At 33.7% G+C, this 24,338-nt stretch overlaps 2 protein-coding genes and 1 long non-coding RNA gene across 6 annotated transcripts in view; 2 read left to right on the plus strand and 1 right to left on the minus strand.

Annotated features, from left to right (window-relative positions):
• The window catches only part of LOC126831976 (alpha-1,6-mannosylglycoprotein 6-beta-N-acetylglucosaminyltransferase A), a 115,142-nt gene extending 96,123 nt beyond the window's left edge, over positions 1-19,019 (minus strand). For 2 of the 3 annotated variants that reach the window (XM_050562642.2, XM_050562645.2), the window contains exon 1: positions 18,821-19,019. The gene's annotated coding sequence lies outside the window, so the exon portion shown is untranslated. Of the gene's footprint in view, positions 1-18,040; positions 18,156-18,820 lie in introns of those variants that run through there. The other variant, XM_050562644.2, reaches the window with a different exon arrangement.
• On the plus strand, positions 11,798-15,792 carry LOC126831992 (uncharacterized). Its single transcript, XR_007684462.2, has 2 exons — positions 11,798-11,949; positions 14,725-15,792. It is a non-coding gene; the product is annotated as an uncharacterized LOC126831992 (long non-coding RNA).
• Positions 19,020-19,204: 185 nt separating the features above from the next.
• Positions 19,205-24,338, plus strand: part of LOC126831974 (uncharacterized) — a 101,459-nt gene continuing 96,325 nt past the window's right edge. For both annotated transcript variants that reach the window (XM_050562633.2, XM_050562635.2), the window contains exons 1-2: positions 19,205-19,266; positions 22,348-22,427. In XM_050562633.2, coding sequence (XP_050418590.2) covers positions 22,390-22,427 — 38 coding nt within the window. In that variant the 5' untranslated portion in view covers positions 19,205-19,266; positions 22,348-22,389. The remainder of the gene's footprint in view (positions 19,267-22,347; positions 22,428-24,338) is intronic.

The following is a 24,338-nucleotide window of genomic DNA, read 5'->3' on the forward strand; positions in this document are numbered from 1 at the left end:
ATAGAAATAGTCCGTACATTCCCTTGTTTATATTCATTCTATACCTTATAAAAACATGGTAATGCACAGACTTTTTCTGTTTTTCTTTCGTGTTCACTTATCTAGTGGCAGTCAATTCTTTTTATGAATTGTCAGATATCCTCTCACAATCTCACACAACTTTTTGGTCTTCGAAGGAATTATTAGTGAGCAGAAATTCACCCGTATATCCGTTATCACTCGTCACATCAGTCAGTTATATAGAGGTATGACTCGTGTTTTCCTTTGGCGTTCGCCACTTCCGAGTTAGGAAACCTGTATTACTCAGCTATCCTAGCAATGATCTCTGTGTATAAATTCTATTTGGAACGTGTTTAATTAGTTCTATCACATATGTGATAATGACTGACACCAATATTGTCCTTTAAATACATCTGTCATATTCTATTAAGATAGGTTGCCAGGCAACAAAACATACGCCCACAGCAGCTAAATCGTCCGAGCGGTCATCAAGGGTTCTTGCATATTTATTCCTTTGTAGGTAATTGGGGGCCTTTACAAGACAGTTCCATACAGATCAGATTATAAATTTTGTCGTTTGAGGGTTTACAAGGTTCTACAAACCGAAACAAGGGTCTCAACTCTGGAAGTAATCTACAGAAATTGTTGAAATTTGACAGGCTTTTTCGTTTAACTAATCTAAATAATGCATATAAATTTCATACAGATCACATGATGACTTTTGTCATTCAATTGTTCACAATCGCCATAACTCTAGAAATTATTGATGGAAATTGCTGAAATTCAATAGACCTGTTTCACAAATTTAAATGATGCATATAAATTTCATACATATCGGATGATAACTATCATCAATCGAGCATCAACAAGGTTTAACAAAGTGTAACAAGGGCAATAACTCAAGAAGTAATTATTGTAAATTGCTGAAATTCAATAGGCTTTTTCGTTTCACTAATCTAAATAATGCATATAAATTTCACAAAGATCGGGTGATAACTGTTTGCGTTAGAGCGTTCACAAGGTTCAATAACGTTAAACAAGGGCCATAACTCTAGACGTAATAAACGGAAATTGCTGAAATTCAATAGGCTTCTTTGTTTCACCAATTTAAATAATGCATGTAAATTTCAGAAAAATCGGATGGTAACTTTTGGAGTTAGAGCATTCACAAGGTTCAATAAAGTGAAACAAGGGCCATAACTCTAAACGTAAATTGCTGAAATTCAATAGGATTCTTCGTCTCACTAATTTAAATAATGCATATAATTTTCAGAAAGATCGGATGATAACTTTTGACGTTAGAGCGTTCACAAGGATCAATAAAGTGAAACAAGGGCCATAACTCTAGATGTAATAAACGGAAATTGCCGAAATTCAATAAGCTTCTTCATTTCAGTAATCTAAATAAGGCATATAAATTTCAGAAGGATCGGATGATAACTTTTGGCTATAAATTTCACAAAGATCGTATGTTAAAGGAGCTAAATCGCTAACATTTGGGACCTAGAAATTGACAAAAGTGGGTCGCAACGAATATAATACTGTAATATGAATGTATATAAACTGATTTACATTCAATGGTTTCTGTTTTTACTCCAATTTCAAATCAGTTATGTTCGGCGAAATAAGCCAGCAGTCTCAAGCGAGTGCAAATTTCTAGCGTCTGGTTATTCCAGTCTACATGTACATATGCCGTTTGATTTGGTGCAATGTGTCTAGCCTCGTCCCTCGAGTCTCTTGATACAACTGGGGCTGAAGTGCATTATGGTACACGATTCATGTACCAATGGTAAAATGTTTATTTTGTCTTAAATATTGGATATCAAAAGCCCATCTTTTTCCGGTAAGATCACAACATGAATGTTGATTTAATTTGACAAATAAATCGTGTTTTCAATGTTGAAGTATTTGGATGAATATTGAGTTAGAGACTTAGCTACTTTAACTTTTGGCATTAGAGCGTTCACAAGGTTCAACAAAGTGAAACAAGGGCCATAACTCTAGACGTAATAAACGGAAATTATTGACATTAAATAGGCTTCTTCATCTCACTAATGAAAACAACATATATCAATTTTAAAACAATTGGATGATAACTTTTTGCGTTAGAGCGTTTACAAGAAATTGTGGACGATGGACGGACGGACGGGGGCGACGGCAATATACGTCCACATTTCAATGTGGGCGTATAAAAATTATCCTGCTAGAGTTCTCAAAAAACATACTGTGCCCTGTATAGGCACATTTACAGCTCTATAATGCAAACTGGTGAATATTGTGACAATATTTCAGACTTTTTGTCTATTTGATATGTAATACAGTATGATCGGTCGGTCACTTGCTAAAAATTAGTTACCTAATCATTCCACAAAATAGTGCTGGCCGAGAAAGTTTCTCTGTATTTTCCAGCTTGCTTTCCTTGTGTCATAATGGAGGGTCTTGCTAGGAAACTGAATGTTATTCTATACAATGAACAGCTAATTGATAGTGTGCAGGATATTATTTGACTCTAATTGCCATACTTTGGGTTTTCAAATCTAAATCAATGTGTATTTATATACATGTATGATCTGGTCTCCAAGGTATTTCTATCCTTTTTTTTTCTACTTGACCAAATGCCAGTGAAGAAACCATCAGTGCGTCTATGTGAGCTGATTATTCATATTCACTGTCTCTATCCACTCTGTTCTATTCACTAGTTCTATTGTGTGGTGATCTTTTGAAGAATAAAAATTACATGCATTATTATTTCTTACTAAGGAGCAATTTCATGCTGGTGACCTGTCAAGCAACCCACATCTTTGGAGGTTTACTTGGCTGTGTACAGAAATGAAATAGGGTTAACGTCCTACTTTTCTGCTCTGACTGGGCTAATGCAGACAGGCATAAGCCATACATGCAGTGTGCTATGAGGGAAATGTTTCCCGGATGAATATGCATTGTCCCTTGTCAGATCCTCCAACACCACTAACATGGGGGAACCATGCTGATAAATCCTGATGAACACCGCAGGATCAAACATGGGACCGTCAGGTTAGTGAGCCAACATCTTATTCACTATGCCACAGTAGCTCCCCGGGCCATGTACCGGTACATGAATACTAGCTGCAGTTATATAGCTAGTTCATGTGGTCTAGTGATCAAGATGGTATATGCAGTGCTCTGCAGTCAGGATGCCAATTTTTGCTCAACAACTTTTGATTTTAATCATATTTATATTTATACAAAATATACCTTACCTTTTAAATTTCAAGAAAAAATCAAAATGATTTGAACATTTCCATTCATCCCTAAAAGTATCACCCACGTGTTTGTGGGCTATTCTGGTTCGAATATGCACCCAGGTGATACATATGTACATATGTAATATTTCATACATATGGATGAGCTAGGATTGGGGGTGTATAGCTCATTACTGGAGAAGTATTCTGGTGAAGGCGGTCACTGTTCATTAAAAGTCCAATTCCAAATTCATTTCAATATTACTTTATATACAGTTTTAAAAATACATTATTTACAAATTATATACAAGGCATTCCATCTCCTTGTCTGTGTGTCTCTAATTTCATCTGCCCTCTTGTCTGTGTGTAGAGGTCTTTTAAAGTAACTAATTTGTATACAGACAAAGGACAATGATTTCAACAAATCAAATTAAAGATAAAAATATTGTAACACATCAAATGAAAAGAAGTTAAATATTTCATAGTGAAATATAATTTATAGGATCTAATAAGCTTTAAGCCATAAAGAATTAAAAAGCATTGACACTTGATTGGCATTGATCAGACTGCATTGTTAACTGTATAAATCTTTGCTCAAGGTTTCTCTTAATAAGCCCACTGGCATCCAAAGATTATAAAACAGTCAAAGCCAATCATGCTTTAAGGCAATTACTTTTTATAGACTTTAAATCAAAATATTACCACTAAAAGTAAAGAAAGACCAAATGATAACCTTACTTTTAGCTATATTGTCTATATACTTTAAGAAATAAATTCTGTATATCCTTAAAATAAAATTTGAAAAAGAAGTAGAATTTAGTATCACTATTCGGTGATATAAATCTTTGCTCAAGGTTTCTCTTAATAAGCCCACTGGCATCCAAAGATTATAAAACAGTAAAAGCCAATCATGCTTTTAGGCAATTACTTTTTATAGACTTTAAATCAAAATATTACCACTAAAAGTAAAGAAAGACCAAATGATAACCTTACTTTTAGCTATATTGTCTATATACTTTAAGAAATAAATTCTGTATATCCTTAAAATAAAATTTGAAAAAGAAGTAGAATTTAGTATCACTATTCGGTGATAAAAGACCTACATACACCCTTTCCAAAGATAACCAAATTTTCTAAAAAAAAATTGCAGCAGTCATGGTCTCGTCACCATCCATTGATGTGTTATCATCAGATGGACAAGGGAAACTGATGTCAGACATATCAGTAGTTTTGAAACAATTTGGTGGTGTCATCAGAATCGTCAACCCCTTGGAGCTGCAATGCAGTAGGGTAGTGTAAAAAATGCAGTAGAAACTATGATTTGGCAGTACATTATAGATTTCCAAAAGCAAAAGATATATACATGTACAATAAACACAAGCAAATGGTAACCATATAAAACTTATGTAATTAATCAAATGATTATAATTTAAAAACTGAATATGTAGCCTACAGAAAGAAATAATGTCAATATAATTATAATTACATTACAATTAGCACGATTTTGAAAATATCCTTGTCAATATTATTTCATATGAGATAATTGGTGTGCTTATCAGATTTTATAGTATATTTACATCAGGAATGGGGGGAGGGGGCGTAAAACAAATTGGAGAGTTGTTTGTCAATATTGTTTCATATAAGATAATTGGTGTGCTTATCAGATTTTATAGTATTTTTATATTAGGAATTGGGGGGGGGGGGGCGTAATTTGTTTTGCATAACGACTAATATCGGCATCACCCATATGATTCTGATAATCTGTTTTACATTTGTTCGAGAGAGAGTTTCGAGTAATTCAGAATCGGCAAGACGTATACCCATTTTAAAAATATATTTCCGGTTGTGTTGTATTTGAAACATTGTATTTGATGCTGTATGCGTGCAAATGAAAATGTCAGCCATTGCTGCAGTAAACAGGTCGCAATTTGTTTATTTTATACACATTTTATTTAAGAGTATTGGATGGAACATGTGTCAATAAATATATCTGCCTCATTAATTCTAAAATAGGTTGAAAACAATTTGATATCTTGAGGCCCTAGGCTTCAGTATACCCAAAGGTAAATCTGGCACTTTTTGATTTTATATAGAAACCATTGATGCTGCCGATTTGTATCTGAAGATGAAATCTTTTGTTTCTTGATTTGTTTGCTTGAAAATTGAATGAGATACGGACATTTGAGTTTCATGAGTTACCGATACGTTTTCGAAAGAATATGTGTCAATAATTTACTTGAGTTTCTGATTTCTTGTTTTTACTTTTCTAGTTAAAATATAATGGTCAAATTTGGTAGTTTTAAAGAACTTTTTGTGTACTTTACGTATCTGTTATCAGATTACAGGTGAGTGGTAGGGATCACATGCAACTTGGCCATGAAAACTGCCAAAAATTTGGTGTAATTATACTTTCTGGATTTTGTAGTGCTCCAGGAGCTACGAAGTAATAGATATAGACCCATATTTTGGCCTATCCAGAGATTGCCAGTAGTACTACTTACGAATGAATGAATGAAATAGGGTTTTATGGCACATCAGCTCCAACTGGGCTATATTGCACCAATACTACTTAAGAAATATATGAAAATGCATCAGTCTTCAATAGATGCCTCATATTTTCAAGCTGATAGAACACAGTAGATGAGCACCTAAAAATCTGAAACTTGGTGTAATTATAGTTTGTACTAATGTCTCCAACATATGTTAAATCTATTCTTGTCCCATGCCATCTTGATAAGAATGGAACAAGACTGGTTTAAACATATGTTAGAGACATTAGTACAAACTATATTTCCATCAAGTTTCAGATTTTTAGGTGCTCATCTACCCGGTTCATTCAGCTCGAAAATACGATAATTGACATAGTTTGGCCAAAAACACAGATTTTACAAAAATCGAAAAAATATCAAGATGGCATGAGACAAGAATGGATTTAACATATGTTGGAGACATTAGTACAAACTATAATTACACCAAATTTCAGATTTTTAGGTGCTCATCTACTGGTTCTATCAACTCGAAAATATGAGGCAATTTTCGAAAATTTGTGTCTGAAACCATATTCGAGGTCAATTTTCTAGGAATCTAGTGAAGACTGCTACATTTTTATATGTTTCATAAGTAGTACTACCAGCAATCTCTGGATAGGCCAAAATATGGGTCTCTTATAGCACCTGGAGCACTACAAAATCCAGAAAGTATACAATTACACCAAATTTTGGGCGGTTTTCATGGCCAAGTAGCATGCGAACCCTACCACTCACCTGTAAACTGATTGCAGATTTTTCAACTACACAAAAAGTTCTTTAAAACTACCAAATTTGAGATGTATATCTTCACTAGTAAGGTAAAAACAAGATACATGTATCTGAAACTTGAATAAATTATTGATACATATTTTGTGTTGTGCCCAAATCTCAGTCAATTTTCAAGCTACAGACCACAAAGTTTGCACAGTTTCTAGTTTTTACATGTACAATAACATATATTTTTTCCAGATTTTTCGAGGGGGTCATTTACCAAATTCCTGAAAACTGACCCACTTGAAAGGAATTACCGAATAAACAATAGATATGGGCATGGCCTATTATTCATACCTGATTGATATTTGACTGAGCTTATGCAATGACATAGAAAAGGAAAGGTTTTATGAAAATAAAAATATAGCCACAGATAAAAAATGAATTGTATACAAGGAAAGTAGGTTAATGTCGATAAATATCTAAATAATATGGTTTTATACATGTATATAACACCTGAAGCGAAAAAAAAGAAAAGACCTACAATCTAGGCACAATTATTGACCATGATCATGAAAAGGACAGGAATTCCGAGAGTATTTTTTTCTAAGATTACATGTGTATATGTTCATATTTTCATTATAAAACTTCCCACAACACTTAGATTTATATAAGTAAACAAATTCTCAACTGTATAAATATCACAGCGGATTTGAAGCAACTATTTAAAAATTAGTCACTATTTCTAAATAAAGATTTACATGTACGTGTGTAAATGAATATTTTCATTATAAAACTTCCCATGTCACACTTAGATAAGCAAACATATTCTCAAGGATTTGGGTTTCAGATTGTGCATGTATAAACATTATATCGACTAGTCTAAAGCAACTATTTTAAAATTAGTCACTATTTCTCAAACTTTTAGTTTCAATCAATTTTTGTGTCTCCTTTTAAAATTTATGTTTTTTTGCGATGTCAGGTTTGGCGATCCAAGCAATGAAAAGCAGCCATGATTATCCAGGCCATATTTATTTTCACATGCTACACTAGGATTCCTTTGCCTGTAACTTTGGAGAGAAATTTTTTGAAAACAAAATTTACAGGGTTACTGGGAAGCCTGAAATCAATAGCGAAATGGCTCCAGATAGATTTGGCTTTTCAAACCGCAAAAAGTTAATAGATTAAAACAAGATTAAGTTTGAAGCAATCGCCATTATAGTTGTGTACCTGTATATCGCTATTTCATTGATACATGTATACATTGGTATTTCATTGATATAAATAGGCCTATATATACATACATACATGTACGGAATGCTATTTTTTGACGATAACAGTTTGAGTTTTACCCCCAACCCTCCCCCCCACTAAAAAAAACCTCCTTTAATTCACCCATTGGGACTAAAATTCCTCACCTTCAGACTTGAAATCCTTCCTCCGAGAACTGAGTGTCTTCTGGAATTCACTGAGTTATGGTATTTTTTGCAATCCATACAACTTTATAATGTGACAATACAGCGGATACAAACATAATATATCTGGCCTCTGGATTAATTATTTATTAGGCCATTAATGCCAGCTTTAATCATCACAACATTGGCGGACTGTTATTATCTCATACTCTTTATACTAAATCAATTGACAAGATCTTATTATGAATTATTTATACAAAATATACTTGTATGTACAACAGATCACAATTTATTAAGATAGAATAAAGATGCATAGAATAAAGATAATACAATTATTTGAACCGAGTCTGAAAAGGTACACATTAAGGAGTTGAATTTATCTTATTCATGAAATCTTTCAATGATGCATCTTTTTTATTGGTTGAAGTAACTGTGCGTGATTTCTATTTATTGAAAATATCAAATTTCTGATGGTATAATTAAGCCTACGCTAATGCTAATATGTATCAAGATGGCGGTAGGCTTGTTATGTACAATGTACATGTACGTACATTGTACATGACATCCAACAAGTATCGTAGATTGCAAAATGACATAATAAAGCCAATTGTTGACGGCATAATACTCCCACACTGAAATGTTGGTGTATATAAAAGAAAAAGTAAAACTTCTTTGAGTGCAGCTTAGCCAGGGTTATCAAAAGATAAACTTGTGATGGACGTTGTGTTTTTATATTTTGTCTGCAGTTTTGCTCCTCTACTGCTGAAAAGTGAAAACCAGACAGAGAAACCCTGGGGAACTTTCTACGCCAACACCTTAATAAAACCAGGACCTCTTAGTTAGTGAACCAGTACCATACACATCGAGTCACCATGGCTCCCTTTAATTTGTCAAAAAAACTGAATGTTTCAAATTGTTACTCATCATTCACATGTACATAATAATATATGTGCATACAACTACATGTAAGAACAGAAATAGTGTAATTAATAAGCCCTTGGCAACAAACCGATACCAATTTTACAGTACACCCCCCCCCCCCCCCCCCCCCCCCCCGGAAAACGCTGGAGACTATTGAAATATTGAAATGGATTCCTCTGTAACACCTTTTGCATACCAATACATGTAACTCTACTTTTAACTGAGGTACATGTATGAAGAATGTTCAAACTTAGTGCTCTATGATGAGCATTTTCTGCAACGACTAAACAAAATAAGCAATTTGATAGGTCAATAACTCTGCTTATTTGTGAAGAATATTCAAACCTAGTATAATTGTTCATCATGGGAATGGCTTGACAGTGTTTGATGAGCAATTTCTGCTTAATCTCGATCAGCAGGGATATTCAATTTTATTTGTTGATGCTATCTTTGGAAGACAAAAAATGGGTGATCAAACTTGGTGTACCTTGACTAAGTTCGATAATGAGCATTTTCTACTTAAGTTTAAGCAGAGTGATAAGCAAAAATAGAAATGTACAAGTACTCAATAAGTGTCATCTATTATTTGGAGATTAAGGAGAGGGACATCCCCCTCACTGTTGCATTGTGTTTGCATTGTTCTATATTTATCTGCATTTTTTTTTTTTTTTTTGCTGAGAAATCACAATAGGGATACATGCAGGATAGAGACGGGTATGATGGGGTACAATAAAGGTTCTACAGGTATAGATTAACATAATTCTACTCTACGAGCTGGGTCTAATGATTTGAAATTTTTATTTTTCTGTGGGCTTTTACATGTAACTAATCTTTAATTGGTTTTATCAATTATTAATAATAAATGACAGAAAACATAAATGGTAACACCGTACTGTAAAATTTATAACCATATGCCATGATTAAATAGCTTACAAATTTTTACTGTTTTGTACAGTACACAATTGACTATTTAGCAAGAACACCACAAAATACCAGTTTTATTGAAAACAGAACTGTTACTGATCTTAAATACATGTAGAATACATGTGTATGATATTTCCATATGTAAACTGTCGCTATTTATCTACATAGCAAAACCTATATTTGTTTTCAGAAACTTCAAAAGGATTTGGCAACATTTGTAAACCATTTGCGACACAGGAATAAACCATGAAATATATACCATTGTCTGGTTGTCAGAAAGAATTAAACACACACTTTTAATTTCAAATTGATACTATACATTAAACTTTCAGTAAAAAAAGATTATAGTACAGTCTAAAAAAAATGTATGAAATGGTGGAGACCTACATTGTAAAGAATAGCATTTCAATGATACAATCAGTTCCATATTCATAATAACATTTGATTTAACAAATACTGGTAATCGAAAGCTAATATAATCTACAGTTCATTTCAAATTTTTGGATCCAAAAATGCTTAAACAAGCAAAAATAAAAACCACTGTGAAATTAGGATTAATTTTTCGATGCGATTCTCATGGAATCCACCATATTTTGCCATGATTTCGAACTAGAAATTTACAAGTGTTTAATTGGCTTTTATATCTTGTTATTTCTCGAAGCATAACCAAATGTTCACACTTATTGATGGCGTAAAGTTTTCGTGTTGGACATTTTTCACGCTAGGAAATAGCTAACATTTCATAGAGTTTTTCAGTACTGGCAGTGTAATTATTTCTCAAAGCATTTCAAAAATTTGTATTTTTACTGATGTCCATGAAGGTCTATTTACAGCATTTATGAGTTCTACTTTTCTACGTCCAGAGAACAACTTAACATATTTCCGCTGAACAAATGTTTGTATGTTTTATGATCAGTAATAGATCTACATGTGCACGTACATGTAAACTACGTTCTGTCGAAATTAAGGAAATCTTTATCGTTTATATCCCAGGAGTAAGGTACCGTATATTTTACTAGTACAATGTATAAAAACGTGTTCACTTGGCGAATGAATACATAACAAGTCGCATAAATAATAAATATGACCCGGTACTTGCATTAGCCTCAGGGTTTATTTTATTCCAGAGTCAAAATCAAATAACAAGATAATCAACCAACAGTCACATCCTTTAAGATATATATTTGCAAAGAACTATAGCGTAAGAATTTAGTCCCAGAGTTGAAGCCATTAACTTACATGTATTGGGTGTTGTAGATTAGGCGGGTTTCTGATCATGATCACTCTTTCATTATTCAAGTCAAATATTATCCATAGGTACATGTAAACAAACACTCTTAAATAGTATTGGTCCTTATTTTGATCCACATCAATTTCGTGATATAAAAACAGTTGTATTTCTTTGACATCGGCAGGACTAAAAATATCAATTATTAATTTGTCCTGTTGTTTTCTTTGTAAATATTGACCTACCGGTACATGAATCGTGATACAAATTGTATCATAGCACCTCAATCACAATATGGCTGCAGTGACAATACCCAGCACATATAATTGACTGTCTGACTCTACATTACAATAATGATATTGCAAACAATTGCCCATCAATGTACACTATCTTTTTACATTCTATTAATTAATGGATATAAGGCTCAAGAGTCTACATCCAAATCAATTCTATGCAGGATTAAAACTAAAGATATGACTAATTAATAAACAATAAAAAGTTATCCATTTAATTAACAAACTATCTCTTGACATGAGACATGACCCAATGAATACTATATTATGTGATCTGGTCATACAACTGTAAGAAAATGTCATTTTTTGATTATCTGTGTTTTAATAATTTCAAACTAAGATTCACAATCTTCGACATATACGTACTCTGGGACTGGGTATAGTGTTTCTGTTGAAAAGACACAATTCTATGAAATATGTTACAATTACTTGTTATTACTGAGAGACATGTTAAGAGACAGGCTCAAGATCACGTATCCTTTTGGCATGTTAGTTCGGAGTTAAGATTACATGTACATTGTATTATGATGGTTTGATTAGATTGATACAGCAGCTAACATTAAAGACACAGACATCCAGAAATGCTTGCTGGTTATTTCTATCAGTAAATTTAGGTTATCCTCAAGGGAATTTGTGCCATATATATATATATATACATGTACATTATCTCTGATCAGGGCTTTCGCTTAATTTGACATACATGTACATGTAAGTATATTTTGTTTACCTCAGAATAGCAAAATATTTTTTCCAATCTGATTAAAACACAGATCCTATTTTGTTTCTTTTTTTATAGCTTCAAATTTCATTTTACTTGGCGTTACTACACTAGGATCTGGAAGAGTTCTTATATTACTGACGTTCTGGTTGAAGTAGTGTCATCAAAAATACAAAAAAAAAATGAAACGAAATCAAGATCTGTATTTTAATCAGATTGTATTTTTTCCAAATATCAAACACTTTTTAGCATTACCAGTACATGTATCTCAATTTTTTATAACAAGATCCCCATCTCTGATCGTTCTATATAATTGTTTACATGTACTTATAGTATATATATATATATATACCATCAGTTTTTATAATTGTACATGCATCATTTGCTTGATAATTGCAAGATAATGGTATCAGTTATTGTCAACAGCAACAAACAGAATGGTAATTGTATTCCATAGAAATCTATATATGTAGCCCCCCCGCACCCCCTCACTATATAGAGTTCTATTAATAAATGCTACTGAAATATACATGTACATAGTTTGTATGAGCTGAAGCAGAACCAAACCAATCATCACATTAATTAAACTAAATTAATACATTCATTTTAGATTGTTAGTGCTTTTATTGAAAATACAGACCCAGAACCCCTTTTTAATTGTCATTTGAAGCTTCACAATGTAAACAAACACCTTCGTTCATGGAGAAGCGAAAGACAGAGAAACTGACATCGTGTGTAGATGGAAGTAGCATACATGTGACAAGTTTCGTATTCTATGAAATTTTGTATCTTACTAATCAACATTGAAAAAATGCATTTTCATTTGCACTTTTGTTGATCACAAAGTAGATAAAATACAAACTTAATCCAATTTCATTCCTGTCGAGTGAAAACAGCAAGGGCCTATTGAAATGTGCCGCATGTTTTATCTGCGACCCATATTTTTTATTTGTCACTCGTATATTTCATTTCCTACTGATATATTGCACTTCCAACTGCGTGTTTTATTTGCCACCCGTATATTTCAGTTTAACCCTGAGCCAATTAAAAGATTAGCTACCCTACCCCTAAGTAATTAAATCAGCAGGGCCCATCTCCCTAAGCCAATTAGTGGATTATTGTTAATCCTAATACCCTCTACAAAATTGCAAATAACTAAAAATATATTTTTTTTAATACATAGAAATACTCTGTTACAAAAATGTACAGATTGTCATGTTCTTTCCAATGATATAAAATTCAATTACAATCATTTTACTTACTTTGAACTTTCTCTGTGTCTTCAAACATGCACAAAGATTTTCTTACAAAAACATCACCATGATTTTGTGTTTGGCAATGAAATGCCACTCTACAATTTTATTTGCATTAAGACTGCACTACTTCAACCCGACCTTAGACCTACCTAAAACTGTCTTATGATGAAATACTAATCATAATACACATATGCATTGTAACATTGTATTTACTATATGATGGGACATGAGAATCCCGTCGGGCCAGAAAGGGTTTGATGGGTAATTCTTAATCTTAAGGATTTCTTGAAATGTTTTATTCATGGAAGGAATTATTAGTGGGCAGAAATTCGGCTGTGTATCTGTTATCACTCGTCACATCAGTCAGTTATATACATGTAGAGGTATGACTCGTGTTTTCCTTTGGCGTTCGTCACTTCCGATTCAGGTAACCTGTATTACTCAACTATCGTAGCAATGATCTTTGTGTTAAAATTATATTTGGAACTTGTTTAAACATGCATTATGCAAGAGCTAAATCTGATTATTGCAAGTCTTAATTTAGGCTTCAGATTTTATAGAAATTATAAATTAGATCTTTATTTAAACAACAAGACCAAAATCAACTCTGTAGACCCACGGATGGCTCGGCTACAGCTCGGATTTAAACAGGATTTCACTAGTTGATTAAATCAAATAAGGGGTAACCTGATGAAAATACGTCAGTTAGATCAAGGCTAAACGATAGAGTGTACTTAGCGAGGCCGCTGTAAAGCGTTTCCATATGCCATTGAAAACTTTACTTGATAATTGAGATATGTAGGTGGAGTTAACGCCTGTCAATCAAACGATCGGCGAAGGTGAAGACACATTTCGCTACCATTTCTAGGCAAATATTACAACGATGATAACTATGTTCAGAATAAAGTAATTTGACTGAATTTTTCAATATACATGTATTCTTCTTTCATCATCTACTTTTGAACTGTTATAGCAAGAATGGCCAACTCTCTATAAAAATCTTCCATAATGTATCTTTAATTAGTTCAATCACATATGTGATAATGACTGACACCAATATTGTCCTTTAACAAACTCCTACACCAAGTTTGAACATTCTAGCTCAATTAGAAAGAGAGTTATTGTGTCAAAAAAAAGTCTGACGGACAGACAGATCATTTTAATAGTCCCCTGCTTTCTTCGAAAGGCGGGGGACAATTAGTCGGGGGACAAAAATAAAAATTCCAAAAGCAAATGGTACATTTTGTCCTTGGTTTTATATGTTTGAATTTTTGAAATCAAGACCTAAATTTAACGGTCACCTTTTCTGTCACCTCGACACTAAGCCCCTGACAAGATGTCAATTCACGAGTGTTTTAAACAAATGTTTGAGGCAATTAGGGCTGCATCTATTGCCGGTCACACCAAAGAAACCATTCAAAGTGCAGGAAGGTGGAAGTCCAAAGCCTTCAAATCCTACATTAGAATCCCCACGGCTAATATACTATCATTTTAATTTGAAAATTTCAGGTAAAAGCCACGTAAGAATCTGGTGTGTTGGGTCGTCTATCATGAAAAAGGCTGCCATTTAAGCCCATACAAGGCCTGGTGGCTTAAACCTTGGATTAGATTGGTTGAATATGAATATTTGGTGGCAGTGTTACAATGGTCTTAAATTTAAAGACCTTGAACAAAAGCTGACATTCCTACTTACAATAGAATCAACACCACCAGATATACTGGTTATTCACTGCGGGGGTAATGATCTTGGAACATTAAATGTTGCAGATTTCCGTAGAAAAATAAGGACAACATTTCAATTTATTATAAATAGGTTTCCAAATACATGTACATTCATAGTGTGGTCGCAAATCCTACCCCAAAAATTTCTGGTAGATGCTAAGGCCTTATCAAAACAAAGGTCCAGACTTAATAATTTTGTAGCCAAAAGAATACTGGAATTAGGTGGCGCATACATAAGATATCCAGATATAAAATTTGGCATTAGTCACTTATTCCAAAGTGACAGCATTCATCTTTTTGATATTGGTAACAGTATTCATTAATACACTTCAAGGTGCTTTGGAGCATTTTTACTTGGCTAATGGAAATGTTTATCCATTTTAATATTTGATGTTTGTATGGACAAAATGTAATTCTTGATATGGCCAGCTCAGCTCTGTGTTGCTTTCGTCCCACATTATGAAGCGTATCTGATTCCTCATCATGGCGGTGATCCCAATTCGGACATTACATGCCCATTATCGGAATCATATGGCGTATAACAAGCAACACAATTAGAAAACTTTCCTGGCTTGATTCCCTGATTCTCAGGATCACGTCAAAGTGATTCCCTGTCACGCCTCAGGATCACTTAACTGTGTATATATGTTAATGTGTTCAAAATTGGTAATTATTGGTGTTTTAGTGTTTGGAATTTAAAACTTGGTATGCTATGAAGGCTTCAGCATTTATGGATGGACACGATGGTTATGGACATGGGACACACCAAACTAGTTTAATGGCTGTCAAACATAATAATAATTAAACTCGCTCAGCTGTGCCATATCATTGCCAATAAATTCAATTTTAATTCAAGTAATTGTTTGTTGATCTTTTCTTAAATAACATGCATATACAGTAGAATTTGCATTAAGCAGCCACCCAAGGGAATTTTCACGATTGACCGCTTAATGGGAGTGCTTTTTGTGCTGAAATAAATTAAATATTACGCTTGGATGCAATGGAAGCGAACATCAATACTTGCATCGGTAAATTTGACCGTCGCTGAATCTTGCGCCAGACGAGAATTCTATACTCAAGTCTCAGACTCTACATAACCTCTGTAAACTTGTCATATTGTACCAACCTTCGATACCACTGTCTACCATTGTGATGCATTCGATAATATTTATCCATTTTTGTGAAGAAAATCGATGAATTAATTTTATTTTATCAAAAAAGCAACACAAACATAAAAACATCGCTGATTTTATCACCTATTTACAGGGGGTGTAACTCTGTATGTAATATTATAGGAGGCGCTAAAATGTCTGTTTAACAACAAAGTGGCAATGGAAAAGAGATACAAGATGATCGTGACAAAACTCGGTACTTTTATTTTATTCAATCAGTATCAAATAATGTGTCGTTACGCGTGAAAACAATGATCAGGTTAGTCGTTTAATAATACAAAAGATTAATTAACAGATAATCCCGGGTTGATTGTTATTTTTACCTTTCTTTTTACCTGATCAGTGGGGGTCCAGTTAATTAACTACTACTACTCACGGGATTAGCGGGGGTGTTACAAAGAATGACAAAATGGTATCATTCAACAATGGCCGTTGAATGGGCGATGTTTTGTTGAATTTATTAGTAAAATAGTGACCGCTGGCCGCGTTAGAGGAGTGACCGTTGAATAAAGAACTGAAACAATAGAATTGTTACGGGGGGAATTTATCGTGACCGCTTACAAGGAGATGTCGCTGAATAGGAGTGGCTGCTCATACAGATTCTACTGTATAGGACCTTTCGGTTGAATCATATCATAGAAATATCTTATTTGCATAGTTTTACTTATTTGTCGACATTAAGGTGTATGTGTTCTTTTTTTCCATTTAGCCCATACATTTTCTTGTTTCACTTGACTAAACAAAATATTTTGTAGAAATGTAGGCTTTCATCGATTGAACAAAAAGCTGATAAATGTTGAGATGTGTGAAACATGCTCGAGGCGATTTGTAACAAATCTCAAGCACGATATACATGTATATTTGATACTAGTTGAGCATCAGAACAACATGATTATTTCATTGGAAATGGGGCACAAATACCCAAAGGAGTCAAACTCTAAAGCAACTGTGTCTCCTTCCCTGGGCCCCTTCAATGTCTGTCTACCTGTGGAATAACATGTACAGTGTACATTATTTGTATCTGTTAAATTTGTGCTGAGAGCTATATCTCGTATCACATGTCACTGATGAAACATATGCCCGAACACATGTCACGCTAGACACCTTTTATTTAAATTACACTGATTTTAAGTTACATTGATTTTAAATGTTTTATCCATTGGTCAATTTAAAGAAATTGATGATACAATTAATGATCGATGACCGAATCCGGAATGGCTCCAGACCAAAAAATCATGGAATTTCAGGCATTTATTGTGCCGGTTAGAAGGCAAAAAGGTTTTATCTCCCAAATTACTATTTAAATTTTAATTTTTCACTTTACCCGTCTGCACAAAAAATCTGATTTTTAAAAGCGTATGCAAGTTAAATATATTTAATAGCGCTTTTATATGGTGTATCTTTCATTTCATTTCCTTATGAATTAGACCGTATCATTATAACAATAATGTGCGCTTTGTTGTATAATAATAATAATAATAATAATAGTTTGTTCAGATATACTTTTCGTTTAAAAAATGTATATTTTATATCCTTTTCGTGGAATTCTATGACATATCTATCTACATCCCTGCCGGGGGTAGCCAACTTCGTCACAACAGTATGATAGGACATAAAATAGATAGTGAGTACATGTAGTTACAAATACTTGGGACCCAAGATGGATCTTTGTACACTTGACGTCATATGAAATTTTTGGCTTCACAGTTGTCGCAACTTTATATGTTAGGAACCATCTCACACTGTCACACCGGTACCAATCTCATTTATCATGATTCATGGTTTGGTAAGGTACATGTTATGATGTACCTACACATGTAGTTTGGCTTGGGCACAATATATTTTTAAATAACAAAAAAGAGACCTTTGCCACTATAATAAATAAAGATAGTTTAAAAAATAAATGTAATACCAATATAAAAACAGCTTACCGTAAATAGCCTTATTTAAGAATTCAAAATGTTTTCGTCTAATGATAGACAAAATTGTGTAGCCTTCACACGTACATCCTGTATAGCCCAAACTGTGTAGCCTATGGTGCTTCCTGAATTGTTAGACCTAACACCTGACACAATTATATGGAATACAAGTTACATCATGTACCGGTACTTAAAAGATTTTTTTCTGGTGATGTTTCGATGAGGGTTCTCTCGTCTTTATCAAGCAAAGAAAGAATGTTAGACCTATCGGAAGCATTTGACACTGTTTGACCAGAATGTTTACTATCCAGCTAGACCATTGTCTGTTTTTATCTGTTAGTAATAATACTAATAATATAGGCCTACACTTTAAAACTGATACCAAATGAATCAAATGTTAAGCATACTGGTAGGCCTACTTATAATATGCTGCTAGAAATTTTGCTGTATTGCTTGCAACATATTGTACCCATTTCAATACCCCTCAGGCCTCTGGGATGGGAAAACATTGAATGAACATAGCATTTACATCAGGATTATGAAGATTTCCACTCCCTTCTACGGTAATGTACATGTAGAGTCTACATGTAATTTATCGTCTGCTTGTAACACATGCGCTCCAAACAATACTATAACTCTCAATGTGTTATAAACGTATGCATAAGAACAGCTGACTGCAGTCAAGCATGAATTATCAACATAACAGTAAACTGTCAGTAGCAATTGTCAAATGATGAATATGACAATTCTCATTAGGCAAAATGATGAATGAAAATGTCCGAAGATACTTACCTCACTCTCCTGAATTATTGTAGTCTGTGAAATGATTCCACTGTACACTTTTCCGCCGTCCAACACATAGAGACACCACGTCATTCCATAGTCCAAAGATATGCTTTTCAACGACACTTATGAGTAAAAACACGCCCTTTCAATCCAATCAATGCTTTATGGTTCCACAACACTAATTCCGGAAGCCGCATCTATTTACTTTTAAATAATCGAAAGGGAAGTTGTGGTTGGGGGGTAGTTTAATGCTGGGCGCCATGGCCTTGATTATTTTAATTATCAACGAATCAGATTCATTTGCCTTACAACAGATATTTCACATTCTCCCTAAACAGCGTATCTATTGGTAAAAAGCATTGGAAATGGTAATCCAACGGACACCTGATCTCCTCACGAACCAGAGAAGTATGACGTCACAAGATGGAGTCGATAGTTGATGATGTTAAATTGTAAGATCTTTTAAACTGTCAATAATTAATGATTATTGATGTCCCGTGTTAGCTTGTTAATACATTCAACAGATACCTCAATGGCCTGTTTAATTTTATTAACTGTGTGGTTATATTTAAGGCTTTAATAACTTTTAACACAGTTAGAAGATAAGATTATTGAAATTTTTGCCATTTGAGTTTGTAGCCAAAGTGCTTCTGTAGCATATCATGAAGATCGGTCAACGCGTACGTTGTTGCATGCACTGAACAGCGAATAAAAACTTTATTTAATGATAATAAATGCAATACTTGAATATATTTTCAGAAATTATAGAATTGTATGTTTTGAACACTATGCTACTGAAAATTGAAAATGCATACGAAAACAATCTCAGACAAGAGTTTGGAGACCGTACTGATTGATTCTGTCTTGCTAAAATGTGTAACCTCCAAAATACCTTTACCCCAATCACATAACCAGGAATAAAAAGCATATTACTTGCAATTGTATTGAAATTCGGTGTCCCATGACAGAAACCAGATTATTTCATCGTTGTCATATCGTTAAAGTGACACCATTTCAACTGTAGTGTTACCGTACCATAACCATACACAAATTGATTATATGTTTGACTAAAAGAACTACTCGGCTCAAAAATTACTTTTTAGATTTTTCTCACACATTCGTAATTAAACCAGAAATCATGTTTATCACAACATATACCAGGACTGACAATTTCAATTACATTGCAAATATAATTACTGCTACTGTTTGTGGTGTTTAACACCTGCTTCCACCGAAGGTGATATCCAGACAAGTTGTCTTATTTTTACTATCTTAGCGCAGGCACTGGACATTCCTGTGGGAGTGTACATGACAAGGAGTAGGGTCGCCTGTCCAACCTTGAGGGTTTTCTCCGGGTCCTTCGGTTTCCTCCCACTGCTAAAGATCCCTACGCGGAAGCAAATTCTTGAAATAAAATTAAGCCATATGTTGGTCCCGAAATGGCCTAGTTTGTGTCGAGTTGAACCCCATTTCTTTCTTCATTCTTTCTTTCCTTTGGGAGGAAACCAGAGTAAACCCAAAAGGTTGAGAAGACGCTCCCTATCTCAAAGTCACATACACTCAAACCAGGGATCGAAACCGTGACTGCAAGCCAGGGGTGACCAGCCAGATAGACCACTAGCTAGGACGTTCCAACCTATTACTGTATTGATAATAATGTGTGCATTTATAGGGCATTTAATCCATCCAATTCCAAGGTAAGCCTATGTGCTCTTAATGTGGTAATAACTCAGTGAAAGTTGTGTATAAAACATCATGAAAATATATGCCTTCTCAGTGTAGATTTAAATTCAACAGTCGTCTCTGAACACTTTATCATGCATACCTGGTATTATAGGTCGATCAGGCTTATATTTAACCTAGTTCAAAATCAAAAACCAGGGGAGTGTAGCGTTCATGTACCATAAGCCAAATCAGTTAAGGTATTGTGAAGTCATGGGTCCATGCTGTCATTTTGCCTGGAAGATAACTAACTGTGAGAAGACTCAACATAGGCCTAGCCTGTTCTCCTATCCATTTTCAAATGAAATAAAATATTGTTTACAAAAAAACCCCAAAACCTGTGAGTTCCCAAAGGTAACTGTAGTCATATTCTTATCTGGAGAGCATGTGCAATAAATACTACCGGTGTAGACTGGAATAACCAGATGCTAGAGATTGCTATTCGATTGAGACTTTTGGCGTATTTTGCCGAACATAACTGATTTGAAATTAGAGTAAAAACGGAAACGATTGAATGTAAATCAGTTTATATACATTCATATTATTGCGACCCATTTGTGTCAATTCCTAGGTCCCAAATATTAGCGACTTAGCTCCTTTAAGGACCGTTGATGTTTGTAAAGTTGGACTGGATTGGTAGTGAATTGCATTTGTAAATAATTCAAATGGTGAATGCCAACCTCTGATTACAACAGTGATGTGCACTGAACAGTTTACGATGAATCTGCTGGTCTGCAGCAATAATTTTATTAACTTTATCAAATTTTTCATACTGAGCAAATATGGAGATAATAAATGGAAAATAAATAAATTTTTCATACTGAGCAAATATGGAGATAATAAATGGAAAATAAATAAAAACTTTTTTGGAGTTCATTCATTCCAATGCTCAACTGTTAACATCCACTTTAAAAGGCGATTATTCAAATCTTAACGCAAACATTATTAACAGCTTCCTAAACTCCAATAGACAAAAGGAAATGAAATGAAATTGCGATTCTTCACAAATCAGGCTAATAAAGACCGAATTCGAAAGGTGTGCCATAAATAGTAAAGTCAATATATATGTGACCTGTGCTGGCAAAATGAGTCGGAATACACAAAGTCTAATAATGAGCTACAGACGAAACAAGTGAAAATATTGATTTTGATCAAAATTTGTACATGTTATATTACTTTTTGTTTTTGTCATACATTTTTGGCAAATAGATAATATTTTAGTTGACATAAAAAGAATATTAACTGTTTTTTTATATATAATAATTGTGATCCATTTTGGCAGAAAAAAATTGAAAGCCAGTGTTAGCCCTGAATGTAACCCATTTAAAAAAAAAAAAATATAACTGGATAATGACATGATTAGGCATAACAGTTTTTTAAAACATCCTTTTTTTTTTCACACTTCAGGTGATACATTTGATATTATGATATAATCAGAATCAGTTGATACATTTGATATGATATAATCAAAATCTTTTTTGTCAAATGTAAGCGAGGTAAAATTGAAAAAATTATCACTAATCAGATTACAGGAAAATACACTGTTACTGTGTACGTAATGCCCCAAATGAAGATCAGAGACTTCATATTAATTTTGCGCTATTAAAAATGTGCCCCTTTCCCTTCCTTTTTGTCAAATACATGAATGCCATTTCGCATGGTAGAAGTAAATGAATATTCTGAACTCTGAAGTGGAAAGTATGGGGACAGCTCCCCTTACTTTTGACAAGCATCAATATAAAATAATTTGGTCAGATATCTGTTTTGTCAATGGCTTCTCATTAGTGAATACTTTTTTTTTTTTTCTTCAGATTTTGAAGGTTTAGTGATGAAATTCTGGTACTTTATACAAAATGAGTAAGGTGCCTGAGACACCTAATTATAATTATAGGTAAGTCGGTACTAGCTTTACAGTCAATGGGAAATAAAGTTAAGGTGTCAAGACATCCAATCCACACTAACAAGGTCCTTTTGGGACTAAAATGGCATATTGATAATTTGCTTACGAAAGGGAAAACTAGAGTATCCAGAGAAAACCCATAAGGAAAGGGAAGCAACCCCACTCTATATACATTATTGAGATTGAACTCATGAATACCAAGTAGAGAATTCGCCTGGTCTGTCTGTCCCTCATCTACAATTTCTTGTAAATACTCAGCAGAATATATTGATATCCAATCTTTATACATGTTATTTACATCAAGTCCATGGGTATTGAATTTCAGCAATTTTTGATGATATCAACTAGAGTTATTAGCCCTGATCAGTTTTCAGAATAACTTTTGATATTATACAATAATAGATTGTGCTTATTTAACTAAAGTTTTAGAATGCAACAAGGTTTAAGAACTGCTTGGATGACTTGGCGGCTATGTTTCATTCATTGCCTGGCAACCTAAATTTTGTGTCAGTCTTTCTTCTTATTTCTATAATATGAAAAAAAGGGTAAATTTGATGTGAGTAGTAACAAGTATGCCCATTTGGTACAGTGTAGGCCCTATGTACATGTATTGTATCAAATCAAACATTTAGAAAGAGGACATGTTTGTGGATTTTTAAAAAACTTCCAAGATAATTAGTTTCTTGGTAAATGTACATCTTGCATGTACCTCATAAATATTGTAAAGTTGGCTTTGAACAAGACGTATTTATCGGATTAATTTTACTGATTGCGGAGTAGATATGTGTGGGTTTATTGATTAACGCAGAGTAGTTTAAATATTTTAGAAACAGGATCAAATATTCCAGGATCTGACATTATGAGAATAGTCCAAGGTTTAAAGAGGCATTGCCAACTTTGGTGAACTTCGTATATTCGACTATCCTAATGGTGTAATTTTGTTTTTAAAATATTAGCACGGAAGTATTTATCGAGTAGTTATTTCCAATAAAAGTATTGCAATTTTTGTAAAGATATACAATAGATTAACACACGATTCAATATTATTTCAACAATTCGTTTGCACGTAGGGATCTTTAGAAGTGGGAGGAAACTGGAGGACCCGGAGAAAATCAAGAGGTTGGACAGGTGACCTTACTCCTTGTCACAGGGAATCGAAACCATACCAGTTGACTCAATGACAGACCCTATGTTTCCGGGCGCACATGCTAACCATTCAGCCATCCACCTCCACGGCTATTGAAGGAATAGATGTTACTCGTTGATCATGTTCACAAACTTTTTGTCATCTTTTTTCATGCATTTACCGCTTGTAGGGCTTAATGTCCGCTCTCAACAAAGATGATATTGCAGACAATATTTGGTTGGTGATCTCTGTTCATTGACGATTTAAATGAGTTAATTACTATCCAAGTCTGACTAATTATCAATTTTAATATGGAACACTGATTGACAATAGCATGAAAATATGAATTAGAGATGTAATTGGTATATGGAGTCAAGGTGTAATGATCAGAAAGATCAGTGTTTAGATTAATCAATTCATCTTATTTATAATTTATGAACTGATCTTGATACCGCCAATAAGACGTATTCAACTAATTTACTTAAGAGTCTGGGAGGCCAGATAACGGAGATTGAGATGTTTTTTTTACTGCACATTGTTAGGTGATGTCTTCCTGTTGGTAGTCATGTGATTAAAATATGGGCTCAGTTTTTTCTCTCAAGATATTAAAGTGGCAGGTCATAAACCATAAGTTATTTTTCCTATTACATGTACAGTACTATAGATCCTACCTAAACAGTATTCTATTTAAAAAAAATGGTTTTAATATATCACTGTTACACCATAATGACTGTTGAGTTCGAATTTTGTGAAAATCAAACTGAAATTGCCCAACA

This window comes from Patella vulgata, chromosome 9 (assembly GCF_932274485.2).
Source record: "Patella vulgata chromosome 9, xgPatVulg1.2, whole genome shotgun sequence".
Classification (NCBI taxonomy): Eukaryota; Metazoa; Mollusca; class Gastropoda; family Patellidae; genus Patella; species Patella vulgata.